The sequence below is a fragment of the Pholcus phalangioides genome, unplaced genomic scaffold (genome assembly GCF_987345545.1).
Source record: "Pholcus phalangioides strain wild (caught in Gottingen) unplaced genomic scaffold, Ppha-v1.0 ptg000031l_1, whole genome shotgun sequence".
Lineage (NCBI taxonomy): Eukaryota > Metazoa > Arthropoda > Arachnida > Araneae > Pholcidae > Pholcus > Pholcus phalangioides.
Window position 1 is genome coordinate 2053901 of NW_028301621.1, and position 27951 is coordinate 2081851.

The 27951-nt window shown below is 40.2% G+C and overlaps 1 protein-coding gene across 1 annotated transcript; it reads left to right on the plus strand.

Annotated features, from left to right (window-relative positions):
* LOC149066989 (organic cation transporter protein-like) lies at positions 1 to 26116 on the plus strand. Its single transcript, XM_089252865.1, has 9 exons — positions 1 to 386; positions 8408 to 8760; positions 10958 to 11061; positions 14786 to 14940; positions 17348 to 17516; positions 20198 to 20348; positions 21017 to 21099; positions 22620 to 22834; positions 25533 to 26116. Exons 2-9 carry the CDS (start codon positions 8434 to 8436, stop codon positions 25922 to 25924), a joined length of 1596 nt encoding a protein of 531 aa, XP_089108991.1. The 5' UTR covers positions 1 to 386; positions 8408 to 8433; the 3' UTR covers positions 25925 to 26116.
* The last annotated feature ends 1835 nt before the right edge of the window (positions 26117 to 27951 follow it).

Here is a 27951-nt window from a genome sequence, read left to right on the forward strand (position 1 = left end):
AGGTTCAGTGACCCGTCGACAAGAACTGGCCACAGACTTATTGACCCACACACCGATCGCCAACGAACTTTTTCCCTTCCTGTTTCGACGTTCTTCGGCCTCTTTTTTTGATGTTCTCGCCACACATTTGTTACACTATAATCATCACTATTACTTGTTGTGCGTGTTTCTGAGACACCGACTACTTTCTCTTGAAAGTTCCCAAACGCGTTTTTTCTTCGGATCGTCGTTTGGACGATCGAAAAGCGAACGATCTTTTTTTTTAAATTTCTCCCGCAACTCGATTCTCCCCCAATCAATCACACAAATGTCATCGTAATCGAAAAAAACTGCTGCACCAGCTCCAGCTAACAAACATCATCATCCGTCCTAAAGACACAAAAAAGGTGAGTTTGTTGGAAAACTTTTGTTGTGTATGTACATCTTGTTTCTTTGCCTTTAAAAACTCGATCGAACTAAATGAAAGCCAGATCACAAATAAGGTTGTTGGCGAAATCCTAATCGATCGTCCACGAAAAAGGCACCAACCGAATGCTCGCGCCTTCAGAGGGGAAGTGAGTGTTGGATATGACCAATGGGAGACTTCGAAACATTCTGATTAAATTTCTCGTGGGTGTGGTCCGTGTACAACAGCGACAAACAGCATTGACAACAGGGTAATTTCCAGAATCAGGAGAGTGTAAGAGGTGGAAAATTCACCGACAAAGTGACAGTGAGTGGGTGGGTGGATGAGCAGGTCAATGAGCCAGATAGTGATTGATCAAGTGACTCAGGTAGTTAGAGAGTGAGTCACTCATACATTCATTTGGTTACTCACTCACTTTGTCACTCACCCATTCACTTGGTCACTCATATGGTCACTGGCTCGCTCACTCACCCATTCACTTATACGGTCACTTACTCACTCACTCGGTCGCTCATCGAATCACTTGATCACTCATACTGTCAGTCGCATGCATAAACCCTTCAAAATGCTAATATTTTAATCATTATTGAGGCCAAAGGTGGAAATAATGTTTTAGGAAAATTACTTTTTTCAATAGTGTAAACAACGCTGTATTGTACTAGTTTTTCAAAAAAAAGATTATGGATTCGTGAGTATATGCAAATGCTTCAAAAACCACATCACAAAAGTCTACATGCAGCAGTCAGTCACATTTTTGTTATTTCACACGCATCTGCGAATATATTAAGCAAGACTCGTATTGGATCTCTTAGTACCAGGCAGAGCCGCAACTACACAGGGGGCAAGCAAACATTTTGGTTGCTTCGTATAATGTAACAGTTAAAGGGTGAATTTGGCTCCCCGTATAGTACAGCGGTCGGTGCAATAGGCCCACCTACCCCCTCTCAGTTGCGGCCCTGGTACAAGGTACTGTTTATCAGTGTTTTGTGTTGAAATAGATTCACGTGAAGCCATTCTACTGATATCTCAATCGAATTCAGAAATTTTGTAACAAAGCTGTGGAAAGAAAAACAAATCTCGCTTGCGGCGAGAGATTTTAAAAATTGTTGTCGAAAGCAGCTTCTCACATTGTCACAACTATTATTAAGAACTACGAGTCTACCGGTCATATGGTTAATTGCTATCGTAGTGGTTGTCCTAGGGCTCTGAATGGCCGTAATGCGCGATTGGCTCTGAGAAAATAAAAACTTAATACAAAATAATTTGCTTCTGAATTGTCGCAGTACTACATTGATTGCAGCAACGACCAGGCACACATTTCGAATCTATAATAACAGTTCTCCGATCTCGTGGCTAAAGAAAAGATCTCGTGGCCTACAAATTGGAAAAAGAAGACGAGACTTTGAGAAGCAATTCATTCAAAAGGATTTTGAATGATTTTGAGGATTGTCTGTCAACAGAAGAGAACTGTCAGTCTTCGGAAGCGGCAGTCGTAGAAAAATAAAATAGCACGAAAAATGAAGAAACAAAACTTCAAAATCTCACCACCACAATCGAGTAGGTAACGTACAGTAATGGTTTGGGATCCAATGTCGGTGTAGGAAAATTTGTCTTCATTGAAAGTACTATATGAACTACCTACAACAATTGAAGATGTTGCAATGCATTATGTTGGAAACCGATGGATCTTTCAACATGGCGATGATCTGAAACAGGACCACAGAAAAGATTGCTACAGTGAGTCCCACACCAAGGGGTTAGTGCACCAAACTCTCGGTGAGTATACAAAAGACTGCCGTTCGGAATCGGCAATAAATTGTAGGTCCCGGTCTAATTAGCCCTCGTGTGTAAACAATGACTGTGGTGCGGCAAAAATGATTGATAATTTATAGGATGAACTTGGAGGAAAAGAGTTCGACGTAATATAAATATATTTCCAACAGAATGCTTGATGGAAGCATTGACGAAAGCATGGTCTTGAATAACGCTAGATAAGTAAATGCCTAAGAGAGATTGTTGGCGGTAGTAAACTCTGATAGTGTTTACTCCCACAAAGTATTAAATTATTTAAAAATGCAGAAATTTGTGCCACATTTCTTACGTTTTCATTGGTGTATGTAGACTTTTGCGATGTGCATATTTTGAATGAATGTGTTTTCTATTTTTGTGTATGCGTGAATTCGATATTCGTTTCTTTATATCAGAAAAGTAACTGCATACATAATACTCTTTTGTTTTGTTTTCTTAAATGTATTTTTCAAGGGCGTAGGTACACTTTTGTGACTGACTGACGGTTACTCATACAATTTCTCTCGCTCGGTAATTCATACGGTTACTCGCTCACTCACTAGCTCATCATTCACCAACTCGTTCCCATATTCGTTCACTTGCTCAATAACTCATTCCCTCTTGTGACGAACTGTTGCCGGTAAATTGTCAATGAATTGCCACCCTGAGAGATTTAGAAATTAAACTCGAGCCCACACACCAAGGAACTTTCTGAGTCTCCTGCTGCCGGATCAGAGTAGTCGGAAGTGTTTAGACCCGAGTGTAGGAGATTCCGATTTATGAATTAATTCGGGGGGTTGCTCAGCCTCGTGCTACAAAATTCTCCCGATGCTCGGGATTCCCCGGCCTTGGCGCCACTGCCCCCAGAATAATTGAAGCGTTTGGCCGAACAACGGTCTATGTCGTTTATTCAAACAAAAGAGGAGGGACAATAAAAACCAGTGCTGAATTAAGGAAACACTTTTTTTGTATGGATTGCAGCTGTGTGAAGGTGCATGGAAATTAAATCGGTTGGTTTCTATAGGAACTTATTTTAGGAGCGTGTAACGGAAGCTATAAGGAACGTTATTCACTTAGAAAACCGATTTCGCAAAAAATGTAGCTTGGACCGTTATTCGGCCAAAACACTTCAATTCATGAATATGCGATAATAAGTCGCGCCACCTCTGAGTACGGCCCATGAATCTTGTTTACACCAGACGTCTCTAGCAAGCCAGCTTCTCCCCCCACCCGAACGAGAATGCTTTTTTATCAGTGCCTTTGAGACTGAAGGGGAAAAAAACCAGACATAGACTTACATTATTTATATCATACATGCTCAGCCTATGACTCGCGGGTAAAACGTAGCCCTCGGAGTCATCTAATGTGGCCCGCGACCTCAGACCTAATTGTAAAAATGAACCAAGTTGCACATTCCCAGGTCGTTCGAGTGCCCTGCTGCACATTTTCAGACCCCTTAAGCGACCCGCGGCACATTTACGGATCTTTAAAGAGATTTGTTGCACACTATTTCAAGAATCACTCAAGTGACCCGCGACGCATTTACAGATTACATAATTAGGTGACGCGGTTCAAGTTTTCAAATTAGTGAAGTGGCCCGCACTTTCCAAAATGCTAAGCACTCTTGTATAACGAGTCGACACTCGTTGTAACGACCCCCCTTGTTCCGTGTGAAACGGACGTTACATCGGGGTCGTTATGTCGCAAAGAAAACATAGTTATATTCGTTACTGTATAAGAAAGAATTAGGGACTTATCCTACCAGTCTTTATAATGGAATGGTCGTTGTAACGTGGGGTCGTTATAGCGAGCGTCGACTGTACTAGTGGATACTTTTATAAAACACAATATATAAAACTTTTGAAACAATTTTAAAATACAGTACATACTAGATGTGTCTAGCAACCCCCCCCCCTCCCACCCCAATCCTCAAAACATTGTATCGTAGTCCTTCTCGACCTACCAGACGGCACGTTAACCTGCGTGACAACTCAAAACTTTTTCCTCATTGTTATTATAATAGAGAGTCAATTTTGCAACGAAAACGTGCTTCGAGCGGTTTTTTTCCGACCCACTTTCACTTTAGCCATTGGAGCGTGTATATTATTATTACGTTGGAAAGGATTATTTATGCATCGACTCACGAAATACTACAGCCGCCTATAAAGTATAGGGTCGTACGCAGGGACACGTGACCACAAACACGGTTGAAATTTTAAAAAACAATATTGAAAGGAAAAAATATTTTCAACTTAGCCAAAAATCTGCGCACACGCTGATGTAATTGAGGCCACCTTTCGTAGGTTAACCCGCCATCGATGCAGGGTCGTAACTAAAGCGAAAATTTACTCTATCGTCCGGGGGCCATTGTTGCACCCACCCGCTCGCGTAATTTTGAACGGAAAACACTGAACATTCTCAGCGCGGGGCTATAATTAGGATTTTTGCACAAATATGGTTTCGCCGCCCCCCCCCCTGTCAAATTCGATGTTTACAACGATATATTTTTGTTTTTTCCCCCCCTAAAGTTTTCTTCCCAGGGCAGTTGCCGCCAGTTATCCCCGCCTAGTTCCGGCCCCGACTAAGCGCTCTTCCTGATCAAGTGCCCTGGGCACCAGGGTCACTGCAACCCACTTCCCTTCCCTTCCTGGTTGCGACCCTGCATCGAGCGCATAATTATGATGTGTGAGATGGAGCACGAGCTATTTTTTTTCATCTTGTTACTTTTTCAATAGGGGCCGTTCAAGTATTACGTCAGCAAATTTTTAGCCATTTTTGACCCCCTCCTTGTCAGAAAAATTTCGTCAGCGCTGCCCCCTTCCTCCTAACGCATATTGGTGGGATGAGAAACGTACGCGGGAGGGGGGCATTGGGGGCTCGTGCCCCCCCCCCCAGACGAAAAGGAAATATTTTTTAAAAATGCAAAAAATATTAAAAAAATTTTTTTTGAAAGAAAATATATTTATATGTCATTATAATCAGTTTCTGTTAATTTTAATGCCATTCGAAGGGTAAGAACTCAAAATTTCTCTTTAAGAAATTCATTGCGACCCACCACTTAAGCCATATATGATAAATCCTTGACCCGCGGACCAAATGTGGCCCCGAATGTTATCTGATGTGGTTTGCCCCCTTAAACCCAATTTTGTAAAAATGAATTAAGCTGCACATTTACAAATTGCTTAAATGATCCGTGACACAATTCCAGACCATTTAAGTGGCCCGTGGCACATTTTTAGATTACTGAAGTAGGCCTCAAAGATCACTTAAGTAACCCGCGACACAGTTCCAGAACACTTAAATGATCCGTGGCACATTTAGAGATCCCTTGAGTGACATGTGGCACATTTAGAGATCCCTTGAGTGACACGTGGCACAATTTTAGGGCACTTAAGCAGCCCCAGTGTGGTTTTACATCACTCAAATTACCCGCGGAACATTCCCAGATTACTTAAGTGATCCGTGACATAATTACAGTGTTCCAGAGCACTTAAGCGACCCGGACACATTTCCTGAGCACTTGAAGGATCCGTGAAACATCGTAGAGATCGTTGAAGTGGCTATGTAGGGGACTTATCAATAAGGAGAATGTTAGTTCAGGGGTGCAATAACGGACGGTGCTAGCGGAAGGTTTTTTTCCGTTTTTGGCGCACCTTATAAGATGCATTAAGAATATTTCATACCTTCATAAAGGGTGGTTGATGACGTAAGCATCGTTGAAACCCCCCCCCCCTTGTCATCAAAAGTCAACAAATCGGAACACCCCCCCCCCATCGATGCTGACGTAATACTTGAATGACCCCATAAGAGTTTTGCCGGAACTAAAACGGGAACTTAGCTTATTCGGTGTTTTTATGCTCTCAGTTATTACGATATAATATCGTTCCCCTTCATGCAAGGAGCATAAATGCGCAAATCTACACTTTTTCTCTTTACCCCCCGCTGGTTGAATCGCGACATTTCGCTATTTGCACAAACGCGAATGTTTTCAACCCCTATTGAAATACATGTTACGAAGCAGTTTGGACAAGTCCAAACGAGGGGATACGCACCCAATAACATGGGTGCAGTAAAGCTAATTCAAATGTCATTTGCCACATTTTAGAAATTTACACATTCATGCTTCTGGCATGGGCGCAACAAGCAGAATATTTACAGTTAAACAAAAATTTAGTGCATGTGTGGTGTAGCAGTAGTAGGTAGGGCCTCCAAAAAATGGCTTGGGGATCCATGATGTTCTTAAGTCAGCCACCTCGTTGGGCAATTTGCCTGTTGTGGCGTTGTATTTGTATTCACCAATGTCAACAACATAATGAACATCGTAAGTGATAGTAACTGTTAATCGTACACCCGGCAGTTTATAGGACTCTGATTTTTTTTTTTTTTTTTTTTGCATATTGCCTGTGATTTGCTTTCGTGCAGCGCCTTCTATCAACAAAAATTTTAAATACTATTTTTTTTCTGTACCAAAAAAAGTCCCCTTTCGCGAGAATAATTTTTTCGTAAACCGCATTCAAGAGACCGACACCTTCACAATTTCTTTTATGAATTTATGGGACACTCTATGCAGTATGTACCCTGTATGAAAAAACAGCATATGCGTTGGCAAACACAAGTATCCTCCCACGTGAATAACAAATCCCCCCTCCCCATTATGCATCACTTTCTGCCGATTGACGCTTCCTGTATAGTGGACCAAATTGGCCCTGGGGTAGATTAACATCCGCTGCTCTTGTTATACAAATTTTGCCTAGATCTTTCTAAACGTAATTAGTTAATCTGTGGAAGCTCCTCTCCGAAACTCACAGCCCCGGGGAATTTCCTGCGAATCAAAACCCTGAATGCTCACCATGTCATCATGGAACAGGGGTGCACAAACTCCGGTTGACGGTTCAAAAAAACGGCTAATTATCAATCCACACAACACGATAGGTACATTAGTTTCTGGCCTGCGGAACGGTAGCTCCATCGCATATCTGGCCCACGGTCTAGAAAGGGTTGGGCATCCCTGTCATGAAATCTGTCGGGCAGAGCCGCAACTAGGGGGGAGTCCTAGGGGGAACCTTTTAACCTCTCCTTCAGCATTACCGGAGGGGGCCTAAATGCGTACTTGCACTGGCTGACCAAGCATCTAGTTGCGACCCTGCCGTCGGTACCGTAACCGCGTAGAGGCTATCGAGGCCCTGAGTTTCAGGGGATCGAAGTTGACGAAGAAAGATTCACACTGGAACCCTGATATTAATCTGCCGCAGGCTTCCCGCGTTCAACGGCACGGCCGCTATGAGGTCGTGTGACCATCGCGATAGACTCATGTCGCGAGAATCCAGGTTCGGACTCCACTGATGGTGGTGGGCTAAAGTTGGCTTACTGTGGTTTCTAACTTTAATGAGCGAATGCGAGCACTTCTCAGATTTGAAAAAGTCTCTCCACAGAGCCTACAGCACGTAAAATTCACACGTACACGCCATATTCCGACATGCACCAGTTAGTTAGAAGTTTTTCAGAGTAGCCAAAGCAGAGAGAAGGCGGATCATCAGCATCATACTTACATGACATGAAAATTCAAGCATTTACCGTCTTCACCTCAAAATATGGAAGACTGCAACCCCAGCAAGAACACTAAACAAGCCTAACTCTGACAACATAAACACGTTAGGCCACACGTACACTCGCAACACACATTTCGGCATATGCCAATTCGTTAGAAATTTCGCTGAGGAATGTGTACGAGGAGCATGTGAGGTTAAGTAGTAATTAGTAGTAGCAATAGTATCTGGTATATCCCAGGCGCGGATCCAGGGAAGGGTGGCTAACCCCCGCCCCACAAAAGAGCAGAGTAATTGATCTATCCTGTGAATTACGTTGTATTCCGTGAATACGGGAAGGAACCTACACAATGTATCGCCCCTTTCGACTTATTACCCTTGAGCGGCCACGCTTATTACAGTCAGCGATTGCAGCTACCACTGGATTCGATTGATATAAACCAGATTCCCAAACTTTTTCCTTCTTCCACCCCCGACGCATAAGATCCAGCTCCGGGGGGCGAGGTTGATGAAAAATGGATATAAACGGTAAACAACGAGCCAAAGAAACACTATACGCATTTCTAGATTATTTTTTTTCCCTACGACCGGTTTCCGTATAGTATTTGAGATTATAGAGGACGCGTGCGTCGCGTTTCGTTTTATTATATAGTCACTATTCCGACAGGGTCCGTCCAAGGCTGATCACAAAAGATGACGGCTTCGCAGGTAAAAGAGGGTGAGAGAGACTTCTTCGACGTCGTCGGCAGTTTCGGGCCTTTCCAAAAGAAGATATTCGCCCTTTTCTTCGTCGTCAACATCGTCGGCGTCTGGCAGAACTTCGCCATCACTTTCCTGGCACCGAACATGGACTTCCGCTGCGACGTCGACCTGGCAAACGCCACGACGACCGAACAGGACCAATGTCACTATCAAGTAACAACGTCGTCTTCCAACGCATCTTCGCTAAACGATTCGACGATCCCTTGCGACAAATGGCACTACGACCTCTCTTTCTACCAGGAGACAATAGTCAGTCAGGTAAAAACTACACGTTCTTACTCCCAATGCAATTTCTGTACTCAAAAATAATCCGAATAGTTGATCCCTGCGCAATTTATTTGTGTAAATCTGCTGTTGTTATTAATAATGGCACGCGTTATAACAATACGTTTTGCCAAAGATGAAATCGGAAGTGAATTTTAAAATTCCATACAAACCGAAACTGTGTCATTTTGGTAGCGTGTGCGTGACCAAACGTTCCGGTTTAAAGGACCTGTCGCGGCCGATTTTCAAGTTATCCTGGGAAAACACAATCTGGCCTCTTGTACCGGACGCTTTTTGCATACGGAATTTAAGTAAGTACTCAAAGGGAGAGATGAAGAGCATAAATGAGGTTTTTTGGATCACGTGATATTTCTCTTTTTTTTGAGGGACATACAAGATAACCAATATGGCGATTTCCCGTGCGATTCATGAAAGAAGCAAATCTAAATTAAAGAAACATAGAAATGAATCATTTTTTCTTCTTTTTAATGGGAGCTAGAAATTTCGATTTTTATTTTAATCACAAGTTATCGATCTGCCTGTTTTTCCTTCAAAAAATGCTTGATTAAAGCTGCGGAATTTCTTCAATGTAATTTATATATGGGCCCATAATTAATTTAAAAACATCCTAAACTACTATATGGATTGATGCAATTGGATAATATAAGACGATACGGGATCCGCTTATACTCATTTTCCCGCTTGAGAAGACATAAATAAAAATTTGAAATCAATGTTATTGCATGAATATCCACCTCAAAAGTGGGTCTCGCTCATTATTTTATATTCAATTTTCTAGGCTTCGTATTTTTAAGCGAACTCAATATTTCGAAAACCAAAGATTCAATTCAATTTTTAAAATTATTGATGTGGCGGAAAACTCCACGAAATTTCCGCATTCTACGCTAAAATCGGCAATTTTAACATTGATCTCTATGGGGATTATCCAGTGTTTGTCCTTCATAGTGATGATGATTATGACGTCAATTCGAAAAGCCTCATTTTACGTTCATGAACCATTTTTTTTACTGTGAATTGACGATATTTGGCAAGGTATACCGACTACGTGTCACTGGAATTTGGTCACATTCAACATTTGTATAGAAACGTAATCAAATAGATTACTGTAAATTGGGGTAACTTTAGGACAAGCATTATTTTCATAGTTGTAATTATTTGGCGGGCTGAGTTTCTGTGCTGTCGTGAGGTTCTGATCTAGAATTATTCACAACAATTAGTAGAATGCGCTGAGATTCTTAACTATATTCTGAGTGATGCTTCTGATTGTTGGCGCCTTGTTTCTTCTATTTAGGGATTATCATAACTTTGTGAAAACCTCTTAAAACTTTGCTTAGCCAAAATTGTACGCCAAGTGAAAACAAATAATTATTCAATTCATAATTTTATTATGAATAATTTACTGTTTGAATTATTTCTGTATTAGGTAATTTTTTACGCAATAAAATGCAAACATATTACATTTAACATTTTACATATTACATTTACATTAGTATAACATTTGGACGTATTCTCAGGACGATTCTCATTTTTTGTTTTTTCCCGCTTTAAATTCACTGCAGAGGGGCCCACCAAAGGTCCCGGACTAGGGGCCCTGCTCCAGGGTATGAGGGCCATGAACGTAGCTGTCCGAATTTTGGTGAAATCAGAACAATTTCTTTTCGTTTGTAACAAGCTTTGTATTCGAAGTTAATTGTAAGTAGAAGGCAGGATTATATAGGAAGTGGCCGAACGAAGGGGACAAACTTTGGTACCCTGCTGAAAATTGGATAAAAGAAATTCACTTATACCAAAAAAAAAATTAAAGGTGATTTGTTTCCAGTCGACATGAAGAAATAGGTTTAATTTATTCTTAAGTAATATTTGTGCAATTTTCACCTATTTTTGGACTTCAATAGAATAATTGAAATCAACCCCCCCCCCTTCTTAAGGCAAAAACTAAAAATAAATGATACATCTTCATGTGCATCTTCATTTCAACTTCGTTCAATTTCAAATGCTACTTTTTGAAGGTCAGTAAATTAAAATGTCCCTTAGATTGATTCCCTGTAATGTATATCCTTTCCAACTCTCTCTAATCCAACAGCGTCACTTTCCAAAGGTACGTGCGATAAAAGTTAGTAAGTGTGTGTGTGTATACTCACCGACTGAATTTTTTTTAACCTCTCATTAGTGGGATCTGGTTTGCGGCAGAGAATGGCTGGTTTCGTTGGCAAAGTCTGTTTACATGATCGGATTCTTGATTTCCGTCATCTTCTTTGGACAAATGGCCGATTGGTAAAGTATTTTTTCTGTTAGCGAATTATAAGATTCTCTCAGACTAAGACTTAAGCGGCCGTCTTGAGTTTGAATATCAACTCGACGTTTCTCAATACCAGTGGTTAGCATCATCAAGCGATATCGAGACAATCGTTGGTGTAAGAGAAACGTCGAATCGATACTCAACCTCACGACGGTCAGCCAGAGTGACGATAGTTATTATTAAAGAAAAGGTATAGTCGCATTTATTATGATATTCTTCTATTTATTAAAATTACGAAAATTAATTTTAAATTTAAATAATAAATAATTTAAATTTAATTAATAAATTATTATTTACGAAAGTTACACATAATTTTATGACATTCAATGTTATCAACAATCGTTAAAATATTTTGGTTGGAAGCTCAACGAAATTGAGATTAAGTTCGTTGTGGAGATTGTTCTTTGCTACTCTCGTCATCGGAACACACACTTGCAGACTGCCTCGAAACGGTTCTTCTTTTTCACATAATTACACTTTCTTTTTTCACATGGCAAATGGTTCGGTGTTCTTTCTTCGTGTTGCCAATGCTGTTTGGATAATAAGTGACTGAGCTGCCGTACTATTTTACAAAAACTCCGCACTACTAGCGGACGACTGTTGCCAGATTGCTGAGGGTCAAAAGCGTCGTCTTCTATTGAAAGTCTGGTGATATTGTTCCTCCTATGCTTGTATTAAGACTTGCAAAAACCTTGTTATGTATCTGGCAACACCTGAAAATACGCAGTTATTATGTTGTACGAAGGTGGCAACAGAGAGCAAATAACAACATGCCGGGAATGAGTCCGTGTAAATATTGTCCTCAATAAAATAGTATAAAGTCGCTTAGCTCATTATTTAATTATAAAATGGTCTTCCTCATCAAAAATCATACAATAAAGTTGGTGACGAGTGAAAGAAATCGAAAATGGCCGACATCGACCATCTTGTAACCGTTTTAAATAATTTCTTCTCAAAAGCTAAACAAAACTTTTCCAGCACCCTCTACCAGCGTCAACGTGAAAACGCTTCTCCAGTCACAATCGATCTCGTTTGAATGCTACGACGAACCTAACGAAAGTTTTGGCGAATATATGTATAAAGACTCGAAAATTACTTCCAGCTCAAAGGACTCACGGATTCAACAGCAGACGTCGCCGAAGCCGAGAAAATGGCGTTAATCAACTGTCTCGGATCCAAGTATTATCATCTGCTTTTCCAGTCTCACTTCACCGGATCTCCCTTCATCGAAGATGTACGATGACCTGCTAAATATCTTGAAAGATCATCTCTGCAAAAGGGTGAACATCTTGACGGAACAACACAAGTTTCTTTGTCGTACACAACACCCAAGTGAGTCGACTTCGAATTATATCGCTACATTAAATGAACTTTCGAAAATCGCTGAATTCGAATCCAGTTGTGAAAATGCAGAGTGCTCAAAATCTGTCATCAATCTTGTGCTACGTGCTCAATTTATACGAGGATTACAGGACATCGGAATCCGCGAAAGGATCTTACAAGCTGAACTGACGTTCACTAAAAACGCGAAACACTAAAAATTGTGTTAGCGATTGAAACTTCGAAAATTGAAAATAGAGAACTCTACAAGAGAGTAATTACGGTTCCACCGTGAATAAAATTGTGCAATGCAATAACAATAGAAGTTCGCGACGGAAATCAACTTCACATCAATGTGACAGATCGGCAAGTCGGAAGCGAAACCTTAACTTGAGACACATCGGGTTAGACAACGTGTCTCTCTATTGCGGAAAAAACAACCACCAGAGTCAAAACTGTCGAGTGAAACACAAGCTCTCATGCAGATTTGCTTCGAAAAGGTATCCATCATTCCATAAGTAGAATATGCATTACAGAGTACCTGAAACGGAAAAATAAAAGCGAAACTGAAGGAAATAGTGCTCAACATGTGGAAAATCCAGATCGCTTTCAAGTAATCAATCTTCAAGTCGCTTTGAAGGTTACCTTGATTGACAATTACCTTGTCAATTTGAAGAGAGAGAACCTGTCCTTGGTTGAAATTGGATGCGTAAATTGGACATCAACATAAATTATATTCATGATTTCACAAGTGTGAAGCATATTCCCACGTTGTACTGTAAAAAGATCTGTTCCTAGTATTGTCAATGAATATGTTGTCACTCTGATGTGTTTGAACAGACAGTGGGCAAGTTTCCAGATTATACAAGCTCCCTGAAGTTACCGAAAGACGCCAAACCAGTGTTTGTTAAACCACATCCAGTACCATATGCGTTGCGTGAAAAAGTTGAAAAGGAACTGGATAACTTGTGTGATCAAGGGATCATAGAAAAAGTGGATCATTCAGAATGGGGAACTTCACTTGTCATCGTGCCAAAATTTGACGGTTCTGTAAGACGGCTGATTACAGTGACCGTAAACAATCAACTTCATGATGCCAGACACCCAGTGCCCAAGATTGAAGACATATTCAACAAGGTACGTGGTGGATCATATTTCTGCACCTTGGACATCTACAAAGCATATTTGCATCTAGTAGTCGACGAAGACAGTGCAAAAGTTCAAAAACGATCTCTACACATCGAGGTATCTATCTGGCAAACGATTGTTTTTTTTGTATTAAAACAGCACCGAACGAATTTCATTTGTTTATGGATTAGTTTGTTCAAGATTTAGATGGAGTAATTGCACATATTTTGATGATTTAATCATACAAGGCAAGACACGAGGAATGCAACACACTTGCTGAACGTTCTAGATAAATTACGAAAATATATAATTTGCATGTAATGTAATGCAACAAATGTAAATTTTTTTTGAAAAAAGTGTAGAATACCTTGGACATGTCATAACTTCTAAAGGACTGAACAAATCTCCAGCTAAGATTCAAGCTGTTCAAAATCCAGACCAAAAGATGTTGAATTGAGACAATTTTTAAGCTTAGTTATGTATTACTCGAAATTCATCAAGAGTGCATGTATCAAGGTTACTTCATACACTAAAGAACCTTCTCAAGAAAGGTATTCCGTTCAACTGGGCAGCTGATTGTGAAGCAGCATGGATAAAAATCAAGTTTGAAATTGCTAGTGACCAAGTAATCATACCATTCACTCCAGAACTTCCAGTGACTTTGGCTACTGATGCTAGTCCATATGGTCTATCCGGAATATTATCACATATTATGCCTGTTTAAGTGAACGTCCAATTGCATTTGCCTCAAGATCGCTAACAGCCGCCGAGAAAAACTAGTCGCCTCGACCGAGAAGCTACAGCTAGTATTAGGCATGCAGAAAGTTCTATGATTATATCTTCGGTCGAAAATTCACATTAGTACAATAACCAATATAATTACTGAACTATAAACCAATAGTGAGTCTCTTCTGCGTCTGTATACTCCGGTTTGAAGGGGAGGGAAAGGAAACAACAAAAATGATGGGAAGATCGCGGTGCACGACGCATTTGACTCTTCCAGAAGCAGTCAGCCAATCACGCCCGAAGTAAAGCGCTGTCGTGAGCCGTATTGCGCTCTGTAGGAAAATTGTCATACTGCTTTTCTGACTGGTGAGTGGATGACGTGTCGAGATGGGCGATTCACGTTGCTCGCGACACAGAAAACTTGCTCCTAGGGAAAACCCAGCTTTAGTTCATTATTTAATCATAAAATCGGCTTCCTCATCAAATACAATAAAAACCTCTATTATTGTTTGTATTTCGTCACAGGGTCGGGAGGTATCCAACAGTGGTCGTTTGTTACGTCATCACGCTCGTGTCCGGATTGATGTCGATCTTCTCTCAGAGTTACCTCATGTTCGTCATCTTGAGATTCTTCCAGGCTTTCGGAAGAACTGGGCTCACAACCACTGGCTTCGTGCTGAGTGAGTTCTTCTTACTTATTTTTTCTTTTTTATTGTTATACAGTCTTATTACGTTGCCAGCACTTGTCGGACACGAAGCACACACAACTCTGACATTATGAATACCACGCATACACACCCAAAACTTTCCGGCATGCACCAGTTCGTTAGAAATTCCCAATACCCCAGAGAGGTGGTTCTCAACCTGTGTTCTGCGAAGCCCTTTGGCTCTGTGTGCACTCTCCAGGGACTCCGCGGACGCTCCAGGAGAACAAAAGAAAAGAAATTTTAATTAATAGTTATAAATATTTTTAAATTATTAAGAATAAATCAGTAACTTCGATGAGTAAATCAAAACTATGCCTACAGGGCTCCGTCATAGAAATTTTTTACCAAAAAGGGCTCTGCGAGTCAAAAGGGTTGAGAACCGCTGCCCGAGAGCAATGTTTACAAAGTACATGTACGGTTTAGTAGTAGTAGTTGTATTATGTATTCACGGTATACGCGAAGTCTGTGTGTCGTGACAGAATCTGACGATTTGACTGTTGTAGAGAAATACCAAAGCACCAAAAAAAAAAACAAAAAAACTTCAGTCTTGGTTGCACTTCAATAAGAGCATCCTTCAGGTTTTTTTTAATGCATTGGCATACACAAATATAAATGTAGGCAGTATGTGACAAAACTCATATGTGAAGTTTTTATCGACCTGCTGGATGGGCAGTAGTTCCTAGAGGCCACACAGTGCTGGTATTTGTGCGTGTTTTTGTTGTCATCGTGATGTATGATTGTGTGTATGTACAGTAAAACCTCCAATAACGACCACTAACGGGACCGTAAAGATGAGGCCGCTATTTGGAAGTGGCCGTTATATTTCTGGGAAAAAACTAAAATTTCTGATCTGTGTAACATGTAAAATGATAATCCGTTCTGTAATTGATTACGATAATTATATAATTGGTTACATTAGAATGTACGATTATATTGACACTGTATTACAATAATTGATTGCTCCGAAATGTGTGCTGGCTCAACACCGTCTATATCAGAAAGCCTCCGCACGAAGCTCGTGATGCCACTGAAGTCATCCATTTCACCTATAGTCATTGGAAATACTGCAAAAAAAGGTAAAGATTTCGCATACGTCAGCCTGTTATATCCAATGGCTACAAGTGAAATGGACAACTTCAGTGACGTCAAAGCTTCGCGCGGAGGCTTTTTGCTATAGAAGGTGTTGGCTGACCAAGCATCTATTATAGTTGTAGCCCTTTTAACCGATATTGAGCGCTATTTTAGCATCCTAAAATTTAGGCTTGCAGTGCAACACAACAGAAACGACTTGGCGAGAAAAACTAATGTAGAGCAAGACGGTGTACCTGCAACCACCAAAAAGAGTTATTTATTCCCACCCACTCTCAAATAGACCAGTTTCTCCCAAAGTGGGAAATATCGCCCCCCCCTGAGGGGCAATTCAAAGTTCAAGGAGGACGGTAGAAGCTTTGGGGTTAGTATAGGTTCCTATGGGTTGGCTTGGGGACGATGAAAAGAAAAAATTTTTGAAGAAGGGGGAGCGATGAAACAAAAGGTTTGAGAAACTATGAACTAGACCAGCGTTTCTCAACCGGTGCTCTGCGGAGCCCCTGAGGCTCTTTGTACACTCTCCAGGGGTTCCGCGGCAGCTCGAAGAAAATAAAAACAGTAAAATTAAAAAAATAATAATTATAAACATTTTCAAATCGTAAAAATAAATCTAACCTTCATAAATAAGTAAAAAAATTGGGCTACGGGGCCACGGCTTCGCCATAGAATTTTTTTACTTAAAAAGGTTCAGGGAGTCAAAAAAGGTTGAGAACCGCTGAACTCACCCCATGACGCGCTGGCCAAATGTGACCCTCGGAATTATCTGATTTGGCCCGCGATCTCAAACCTAATTTTGCAAGAATGAACTAAGGGGCACGTTCTCAGATGACCAGCAGCACAATTAGAGATCACTTGAGTGACTTGAAGCGCTGTTTCTAGATCACTAAGTTACCCGCGGCACATTCACATATTACTTAAGTGTCTTTTTTTCCTATCCACTGCCATCAATGTACTCATCTAGCATTTATACCCAGGAAAAGGAAACGTACATAATTCTTCCCCCCCCCCCATAGAGTTAAGGGGGGGGGATGAATTCCGTCGAAAATCATGTTGAAAATTATTTTTCTAATTGTTTTATGCGTATTTGTTTTTCCGACTCCATGTCCAAAGTAGCCGTTGTTCGGAGATTACCTGTAATGTCAATCTATGGGACACGTTCGGTTCCAACAAAATGTGGCCAGCCATTGCTATGTATTACCGTTCTTAGAGGGTTTTACTGTATTAAAAAATTTTAAAAAAAGGACGCCCGATACCGCACGAAAATCTGAATCGCTGTCTTTACTCCGCACAGTGACAGAAGTTACAGGGCCAGACAAAAGAGACGCCATCGGCATCGCCATCCAACTTGGCTGGACAGTCGGATTGGTGACGTTGCCCGCGTTAGCATGGTTCGTCAGGTCTTGGATCTGGTTGCAAGTCGCCATGGTAGTTCCTTTTGTGCCTCTCGTCTGCATTTGCTGGTACGTAGTGGTCTCTGCTCACTAAAGTAAGCCAGCACCTCCTAAAGATAGAAGGCCTCCGCACGAAGCTCGTGACGTCACTGAAGGCCATTTCACCTATTGACATTGGATGCAGCAGGCTGGCGCATGAGATATCTTCATCTCTTTTTTCAGTATATCCAATGGCCTTCTTTAGTGACGACGTCACACGCTTCATATGGAGGCCTTGTTCTATAGGTGGTGTTAAGCAAGCTCGATCTTCGATTTCATTGCACCAAATTTATTTTTTGTTCACCGTCAAAAGAGGTGAGAATTATCAGAAAGGAGTGGGAAATCCTAATCTTACTCCAAAATATTTCCAGAAAAAATTTTCGCTATTTTCTGGTCTTTTATTTCTGTTTAAATGTGTGTAGTGCATTTTTTATATGATATTAGCAATTTCATTTGGTAAAATTTTATGCAAAAAAAATTTAGCAATTTTGGGGCCAGTTGCACAGATTTTCAGGAATAGTGTTGCTGATTGTATCGTCTCAGGGGATTGAAATTTTGCTAATGAGGTTTCGATATTCAGAAAGGATAGTATAGAAACCGTGTCTAATTATGTATCGTCGAGTAAGTTTGACGAGCTCTCTCTCGAAGAGTTCGGAAATTATTATCGAAAGAAAACTGGCTAAGTGGATGGACGAGTATCATCGGAAAAAGCAGCATGTGTCCAGAAAATTAATCTGGAACCTTCTATAATCGCGCGACTAAGGCTTTGACGTCAAGGAAGCTTGTGACGTCAAGGAAGAAGGCCATTTCTCCTATTGCCATTGGATATATTGCAAAAAAGGTAAAGATATCGCATGCGTCGGTCTGCTATATATCCAATGGCAATAGGTGAAATGGCCTCCTTCAGTGACGTCACGAGTTTCGTGCAAAGGCCTTATTCTATAGGTGGTGTTGGTTCAATGTGGTGAACTCTTGAAGCGTTTAAATGAGATTGAGGGCAACTGTTTGAATTTAGTAGAATGGAGAATTTTCTGATTGGACAGGTGTCATAAGTAGAGTCCCACAAGGAAGTATTCTTGGCCCCCCATTATTTTTTTAAACTTTTTTTTAGGGCTGGGAATCGATTGAAATTTTTAACTGGTCAATCAAAAATTTTTAATCGATTAATCGAATATTTTTTGTGACCAAATACATTTTATTCATTTCATTCATCTATTCGGTAGATAAAAACAAATATAGGAATAGGTTAAGAAATTAAGGATGCCCGCTTCAAGCAGTTTAATATGCTGAACATATTTTGTCAAAACATGTAATTTCTTCACTTCGATCTCTCTTGTTTTTTTTTATATTAAATTTTTATTTATTATTGTTATTTTTGGTTATTATTTCTAATTTCGAAACTACTTTCGGTTATACTGTTGCTTGTTTTCCTAGAAACTCCTTTTGAATGGTAACCTACTTGTGAGGAGATGAGCTGATGCTTCCAAGAATACGAAAAACTACTGTTCATAGTGGAGATAATAAATTTTGGTCGTGTCTCTCTCTATAAAACTCCCATCAAACTCAATTTGAAACTGAAATCATCAATTTTCGTTTTGAATCTAGTTTGATCAAAATATTGATTCAAACATGTTTTTTAAATATGGTCACTTATCTAAAATGTTCTGTACAAAACATGATTTATAAGATATCACTAATCGATTTTTTTTTTAAAATTGTATTAATTCGCAAAAAGTTTTGATAAAAGTTCTGATCGAATTGATCGAGTCGATTAACTCAACTAAAATTTTTAACTTCGATTCACAATTTTAAATGCTGGGTTTGTCACAATTTTTACTCTCACAATACAGATATTCTTTGATATTATAGGAAATAATTGCACACTAAGGGCTGCGTAACAATGACACAAAATTAGGTTTCTCCAAGTTGAAGGGAATAATTGGTACCACAGCAAAATAAAGTGAAATTTTGACAATTCTCACCCCCCCCCCCCATTTGACGGTGTTTAGTTCCACTTTTTCCCATTCATCGATTTACTTTTACCTGGATATTTATTTACATATGTAATTTTTAATTTCTCATGAAGACTGACACGATCCCGCCCCCTCATATGGGCAATTCCATTGGCGGTAAAACTTGAACTGTATTCGGTTTGAAAGTAAAGCAGTAGTTCCGATTTATTTCTTTAAGAAAAAAAAATACCAAGTGTCACAAAATTATTTGCACAGTGAATATCTCTGGAAACGTTGACTTTAGAAACACACTTTTAAATACAAAAAAATTTAAAATGATGTGTACTTACGTAAAATATGAAAATTTGTGAGGCGTAATATACATAAAAAAAAAGAAAATTACCTTTTTATGCAGTCTCTGTGGGCTCACAAATTTTAAGATTTTAAGTAACTGCACGTCACTTTAAAACATCTTGTAATTCAAAGTGTGTTTCTAAAGTCAACAGTTTCAGAGATATCGTCAATGCAAACAATTTAGGACACCCTGTATATTAATTTCTCCAAAGCCGGATCCACACTCTCAGAGCTACGCAGCTTCAACCAGCGAGAAAAACCGGTTTTGCTCGGGCTATCTTTAATGGTCGATTTTGCGTAATCACCCCTCCAAAACCGGTTTTGCGCAGCTCAGAATCGCGTAGCGCAGTGTGTGGACCCGGCTTTAGAGATGACTTCACGAAATCAAGTCCATTTTCTACGCAGTTTGGTACCGGAATCTCCGAGATGGCTAAAAGCTCGAGGTGAAGCCAAAAAATTCGAAAAAGTCGTCTCCAAAGCGTGCGGACAGAACGACCCGACTTTGGCTGAAACGAATGTCGCCAACCTTATGACGTTCTTCGAAACCGTCGAAAAAGTAAGTGGTTGTGAATAATTTGTTAAATTCAACTTTTTCGATCTTATTCCATTATTTAAAAATGGAAGTGTTCACGAACTAAATAAAAAACGAAGTCAGCCAAAAACTAGCCAGGATTGTGTTGATCTCACTGTCGCACGTTCTGACATATAAGTAGATACGTTTTTGTTTGCTATCGTCAATGTACAAGACGGCCCTGTCTGATTTCCAATAAGGCTTATGAAGACGTGCTGGAATGGTCTGATGTACATCTATCCATAGATAAAATTAAACTTTATCTGTGCAGTATTACTTTCTAAGATATGAAGGTTTAACTACTTGCCTGATGGGTTTTTTAATTTGTTCCTGCACACAGAAAAAATGTCAGGTTTTTTTTTTTTATCTTTTCTTTCTATTCATGTCTGAATAGGAATAACACGTGGTTAAAGCAGAGGTTTTCATTTTCTGTGAAGTCATGTGGATATTGTGATGGCTTCCCGTCACGAACCCTGGCGATCGTGCAGTGATTGATTGTCGGCTGAAGTTAGTTTTCGCGTGTGTTTATCTGTGGTCTTAAAACGCTAATGTATTGTGCAATGACTTTCAAGCCGCGGGTTTAAAAAAAGCTTGCTACAGAAATTGCGCAATTTTGTTTCTTTTCTCCCAAAAATGACGTACATTATTTTCAGAATAAAGACAAGAAGAGTTCGATCGTCGATTTGGTGAGGACGCCGCAGATGAGGAAGAGGATATTATGTATGGCCTATCTTTGGTGAGAAATCTTTCGATATTCGCAGACATCACGTGATAAATGCTAAGAAACTTCAGAGGACAGGAATAAATAATTATATGCTTCTCTCTGAGAGTAAGAAACAAAAAGAAAAGTTTTCGCCCTAAAATTTCGTTGTCCTTCAAAACAAATCAGGGTAATCGGGTTCGTAATCAGTCAGTATTATGTAATGCTTCTTGAAATACCGGGCTTATCTAAGGACCCCCTCCCCCCCGTAAAGGAGAGCAAACTCATCCATCATCCATGTTTTAGCAAAGAACTGTTTTCTGCTCCAAGTGATGTCTCAGAAATCGTTGGAAAAAAAGCAGGATAGGGAACAGTAATTGGCTGTATCAATATTACCTACGTCACATTTTTGCTCAAAGGATGGGGGGGGGGGGGTTGAGAGTCGGCCTGATTTTCCAAGGAGCTCTAGGCTGATATAAGGCGACTTGATAAGGGCCCTATTGAAGTGGCTATAGGCTGATGTATGCACCATCTTTGACCAAAAGTGTGACGTCAGCATCGTCGCTTTAGCCAATCGCTGATCATTACCCAGCGATTTCCGAGACATCAATTGGAGCGCAAACTTGTTATTAGGGCTAAGACGCTTGCCGAGTTTATGCTTTTGCGAAGATGTGCACGAATTTCACGCTTCTCTTAGGAATTCGTGTTAAAAATATGTATAGGAGAAAGGATTCACATGACAAACTAGATATTTTAAAGTACCATATACCCTTTGTTAATTCTACGTTACTCCCAGAGTTCGCTTTCCTTTCGTCTTTATACGATTTTTAGATATTTTCTTATATATTTTTTTTTTGCGTTTGTAAATACAGTAGAACCAGCTTCATAAGGTCACCCCTCTTTTACGGCCAAATAATATTTTTCCTTGTATAATAAAGTATGCATACCCTGAACATGAAGACAATTTTTTTGTTTCGCTGTTGTCGGCAAAAGAGGATTGTACTGCATCAAAAATGTAAGGCAAATGTGAAAAATATCAATTTCAGAGATCTCTTTTTATACTAAAAAAGCTGATGTTTTGAAATTTAGATTTTTATCTCCCACCCTCCATCTATGCTGAGCTTTCTGCATGTCCGCTTGCTTACTCAGGTTGGCAAGTCCGGTGCTGTTAATGTATCGCAATTACTGGAACGAGAATAATATTTTCCCTATCTCTTTCATAATTATGAGGGAGATACGTGAAAACGAAAATACTTTCAAAGCCGCTTGTCGAGTTTTACGCAATGATGATGGGTTTCTTATTTGACGAATACGATGCGGTGTAATAATGTTTACGCGATTTTGTTCCTTCTTAGAAGTGGTTGTGTAACGTCTTAATTTCAGAGAAAAGCAACTACATTAGTTCAAAAGCCATAGTAAATTCATTTCATTTTATACGGTGCACTGCCCAGGTCAATTGCCCATTGTCAATTTTAGCCATTGCCCCGGATGAGGGGGCTGGGCGGTGTCGGATGCATAGTAAATTCTAGGACGATAATTTATTTTTTTAACCGTAGGTTTGTGAACTCGTACGTATACTACAGTCTGGCCTACAACACCAATGACCTCGGCGGAAACCCTTACCTGAACTTTTTCCTGTCGTCCGCCATCGAATTCCCGTCTTATCTGACGCTGTACTTCTCAATACGCACTGTCGGAAGGAGGGCTTCCCTCATCGTCGGGATGCTCGTCTGTGGAGCGTCGTGTGCCGCAATCATGGTCGTACCTCCTGGTAAGGGAATAACTGCTTTACGAGATTTCAGTGCTGTTTTTCTTCCTGCAAGACCATTCACAAGTATTCAGTTCACCATATTATGTAGCATATTTGTTGTATTTCACTATTGGCATCGCTTAATTGGTCCGGAGCTTGCAACAAGTTTTATTTTGATACTGAATACTGTATGCATCTTTGTAACTGTTAAACTGTAACTCATTGTACTTTTTAGAGTTTCACAGTTCACACTCAAGTTTTCTTCCGCACCACGTTCCACTTATCTTGCTTTGTTCACAGACGCGTTTCAATTTTGACAAATTTTTATGAGTAAACCTAATAATGCACTAATTATGAGTGTCATAATTAATATATATAATAATATATAAATATATATAATAATAAATATAATAATAAAATAAATAATAGAAAATAATAAATAAACCTTCGAAAGCATTTTAAATTAACCGATATTGATTAAGATAGCAAAAAAAAAACTAATTTCTTTTTACACATCAATTTTTCATACCACGATATTTAAAAGTGTTTTTGATTTTTTATCGTGGGGAAAGGGGGGGGGGAAGCACGAGCCCTCTGAGCCCCTCCCCGTGTACGCGCCTCCACCTTGTCACAGAGGGCGGAATACTTCGCCCCTACAGTAAGTAGAAACCTGGTTTCCTTGTTGTATGTGAAAATGTGAGATAGGACGCAAACTTAAAGGAAAGATGAAAATGGGTTAATTGAGGAAAGGGGGCGTGGCGGAGCTCATTCCGAGCACATATTCATCCCATTCGACCATGACTAATTAATGAAGACAGGAGCCTTTGGCATGTAGCCCCTACTTGCACATGCGCGAATCAGCCCAGTTCGTACCAACAACTTTCCTATTTCCTATCCACGAATTAGCTTTCCAATACTGTAGGATGCTCATTTGAAGTATGGTAAAAATGTGGTTCCCAAGATGAAATTTTTGATTAGAGGTAAAACCTAACGAAAGGAGGGAGGTAGCATAGGGGCCATGCAGAAGTAGATACTTACAAAAAACTCGCAACCATTGTTTACACAAACACGATTATGCAATGTTGTGTATTTCAAATAAAGAGAATTTTTGGATATTATACCGAGGTGAACTTGGGGAAGGAGCAATTGGTTGTGTCTACCAAGAATCGCGTCCAGGGAAGACAACAAAATTTTTTTGGGACCCCATTAACTCTGTTGCATTTTAAATTCGCTACCTATTTCGCATCCTCACCTATTTATACTGGCAAATTATTTCGCGCTCGGTGACACACCCTCATGATCGTTCGTGAATTTTTTCGCTTACTGATGATGCATTGTGGGAAGAGAAAAACCCCCATTTCCAATGTTGTGTAAAGTGCAAAAAAACTGATTTTATTTTCTACTAGCTATAATACCCGGCGCTGCCCGGGTTTTCTTCAATGAAGCTTTTTGGATCACGTGATATCTCCCACTTTCTGTGAGGGACATACAAACCGTGTCTAAGGTAACCAATATGAGGACTTCCTGCGCGACTCATGAAAGAAACAAATCTAGATTTAAAGAAACGTAGAAATGAATGGATTAAAAGACAATACGGAGATATTAATTTTCGTGATTGAGAGGATATACATATCATCTAAGCCTCGTCCTGGCCCATTGGGCTATACGACAAGATCTGTTAATCTGACGCTGAGTGAGCAATCCCGCTCAAGATGTTTTCTTTAAAAATTAAATGTCCCTATGTCAGTGGTGCGAAATGGTTGTATATAGAGCTGTGCCATCCATCGTCATCATTGTGTCTCCTCTCCCGGGGGCCGCAATTACGCCAAACTCGACACACAATGTACAAAATATGCATTATTACGTATTCAGCTATGTCACACGACACAGTTGAACTTTACATAAATATTCGATTTAATGTATAAGATTCAAAATCTCAATATCACTTGTAGCCGAAAACACAAGATCACACATATATCCATCAGTGTTATTGTTGTATACACTAGTGAGAACTTGGTGATTGAGAGGATATATAAAAAAAAAGTTGGATATCCATGCAATAACATTGTGATTTCAACTCAAAAATAGGTCCGGCTAATTACTTCATATTTAATTTTCTGGACTTCGTATATCTCTAAGCGAACTGAATATTTCAAAAATCGAGAATTCAATACAATTTTTAAAATTACCGATGTGGCGGAAAACCCCACTAAATTACCGCATTTGCACAGTAAAATCGGAAATTTTAACACTGATTTCTATGGGAATCATCTTTTGCCTTACCCTCAAAGTGATGATGATTCTGATGACTATTGACAAAGTGGCAAACCATTATAAAGGCATAAACTATTGTAAATATACTGGCAGCATTAAAGAAGTGACAAACCGTTGTAAAGGCATATACACGTCTGAAACGCACTGCTAGGGAACCACGGTAACCAAAGTAAACGTTCGGAAAGTGATTGTTGAAGCCCAAAAACCATTGTTGCCGTATGGTTTTTTGCCCATTTGGGGCATTTGCCCTGCTCTGACGAAATTTTAAAGTAGCCTATCGTTCAAGTCGGGTCCCATTTGGTATATATGAAAAATTTGGCGATATCGATCTAAAATTGTAGATTTATATAGAGAACATACACACACACACAGACAGACAGAAAATCAATTTTATTTATATATAAGTAGATTGACCCTAGTTTTTCTTTTTTTTTTCTCTCCGCAGATGTCGAATGGTTGGTCGTGACGTTCGCCATGATCGGCAAGTTCTTCGTGAACGCAACTTTCGGACTTCTGTATCTATACACGACTGAGATGTTCCCGACCGTAGTTCGCAACATAGCGGTCGGATCGTGTTCCACTGCCGCCAGAGTCGGTTCCATCTTGGCTCCTTTCGCCAGGGAGCTGGGTCAGTACACTCATTACACTCTGCCGAACAGCTTGAACGCGGTCTTGGCGATCTCCAGCGGTCTCGTTGCTGTGCTACTGCCGGAAACGAAGGGTATCAAAGTACCGGACACTCTGGACGAAGGCGAGAACATGAGTGGGGGGAAGAGCCTCAAGGATATTAAGTTGAAGTCTCTTTTCAAATCTAGCAGTGAAACGACCGCTACCTGAGCACCAAGAAATGTACGAAAAATATGTGGCGTAAGTTGTATCGTTTTTTTTTAAACAGGAGCGAATCCAAATGCACACAAAGACCAAAGATGAACGAGAGCATTTTCTGTAAATATATCTAGACTGTAAACCCAGCTTCGAAAGGCATTTACTTTGTGAATTTTTTTTCTAATAAACAATCGAAATTTTTAAGTGGTTCTCAAATCTTACGTCCTTAGATTGCAAATGATATTGATACTCAGTGGTTTTACAGAAATTAAAGAGTTTATCTGACGTGTATAAAGGAGTTCCGTCAGCTTCCTTATGCAAATAGCCCAGGTGAGCATCCGTTAGTTTGCTCTGCTGCTCGTGTCTTTAATTTCATCATCATCTCATATTTCATCTTTCATCTCACTCTCTGTATGGCGTGTGTTCCAGCAACCAACGGAATTCGGGAGAAGATTGGTTGTTTTCTGAGATATATTTGCGCTTGCATTAACGTCCACAAAAAAAACCACAACACAAGAACTTGTGTTGCACGAGCCCTCTTTGAGCCTATCCCCCCCCCCCCCCGTATACGCCTCACTCACGCAGCACGAGTCTCTTAGTCAATCACGGTAGCCCACATAATATTTTCCCCATGTCGCCAATCAGTTGACAGAAAGTCATACACGATATCTGTAACTTTTATGCGTTTTGTCTTGAATTTCTGCCTTTTTCTCTATGCTCAACTTCGTCAATGCAGCAAGGGCTCTCCTGAGAGTCGACCACATAAAGACCCTCTGGCTGGCTTCAGGGCAGGCAACTGCTCACGAGGTGACTGAACCTTGAAGGCTGGTCGGTGACTGGTTAAATGTTGCGAGGCAGCTGTGTGATGTACTATGTGTTTATTTGTATACTTTGTACATAATCGTTACAGCCCCGTAAGCAACGGTGCGAATAAATTCACTCCTCGGGTTTCGTTTCTGGGCTTGCTGCAGCTCGGAGGAAGTGAGCGCTGTTCTATTGGGAGGAAATGGTGATACTCCGTTCCGTTCTCTAGCCCTGGGTAGGTGCCGAGTGAGCGATGCCAGTTTTGTGCCAGAGGTGATTTTGTGACGAAGGGGGACGGGTGCTGTGGGGCTCTGAGAGGCGGTGGGGACACCGACGATTACTCTACCCAGGGAATTCGGGGACACACACCCACACTTCCGGCACAACTCAATCGGTAGTAAATTGCCTGTGGTGAAAGACCGGAGTTGTGCTCGGTTTGAAAGAATGAATGCTCAACTAAGTCGGTTCCTGTCCTGTATTACTCGTCTGTTCACTTTTCTTGACACCCAGTCTTAAATTGAAAATTCATTATTTTGCATTCATTTCAAATTTCTGAGAATTGCGCAGAATTAAAGATTAACGCGAACGAATTCCAACTCAGCCAAACAAGAAATAATCAATGAGAAATAATATCTAGCAATTTCCCACGAATGCGTGCAGCTCGAGAAATTGGCTGAGCACCACTGCGGAACATTGACGGCGGCTGCGTGTACCTGGACTCAATCCTTGGTCGAGATGACAGAGTTGAAACAGTACACTCTCATGCTGTTATTTGGCTGGAAACACACATACCGTTTCTTATCAAAAACTATACACTGTTATACTAATGCACACAATACGCAAATAACATCATCCATATTGCGTACTACTATTGGACAGCACATGCTATCTTAAACATTCCTCATAGATACAAATTGTTTTTTCGGGTTCGAAGACCGTCGTCCGTTTGAGTTTGTTCTCAACGTTGAGAACAAACTCAAACGGACGACGGTCTTCGAACCCGAAAAAACAATTTGTATCAAATGATGGCCGCGAAAACCTTATAGACTATTCCTCATAGAATTTTGTTTTACGAATTGGTGCATGTCGGATATGCTGTGTGTGCGTTGTGAACCTAGCGTGAATATTTTTGCTGTTTGCGAAATGCGTGCTCGAGAAGTGTCATTGCACGTTGTAAAACATTGCAGCTACATCATCTTTACATCTGATCAGAAAACATCTAATACATAGGAAAA

What these genes read in the sequence shown, in the direction of transcription:
- LOC149066989 (XM_089252865.1), top strand. Translation starts at nt 8,434, where the DNA reads ATGACGGCTTCGCAGGTAAAAGAGGGTGAGAGAGACTTCTTCGACGTC. An exon ending in AACCACTGGCTTCGTGCTGA is followed by an intron (nt 14,941 to 17,347) that starts GTGAGTTCTTCT and finishes TACTCCGCACAG; the next exon opens with TGACAGAAGTTACAGGGCCA. An exon ending in TTATGTATGGCCTATCTTTG is followed by an intron (nt 21,100 to 22,619) that starts GTGAGAAATCTT and finishes TTTTAACCGTAG; the next exon opens with GTTTGTGAACTCGTACGTAT.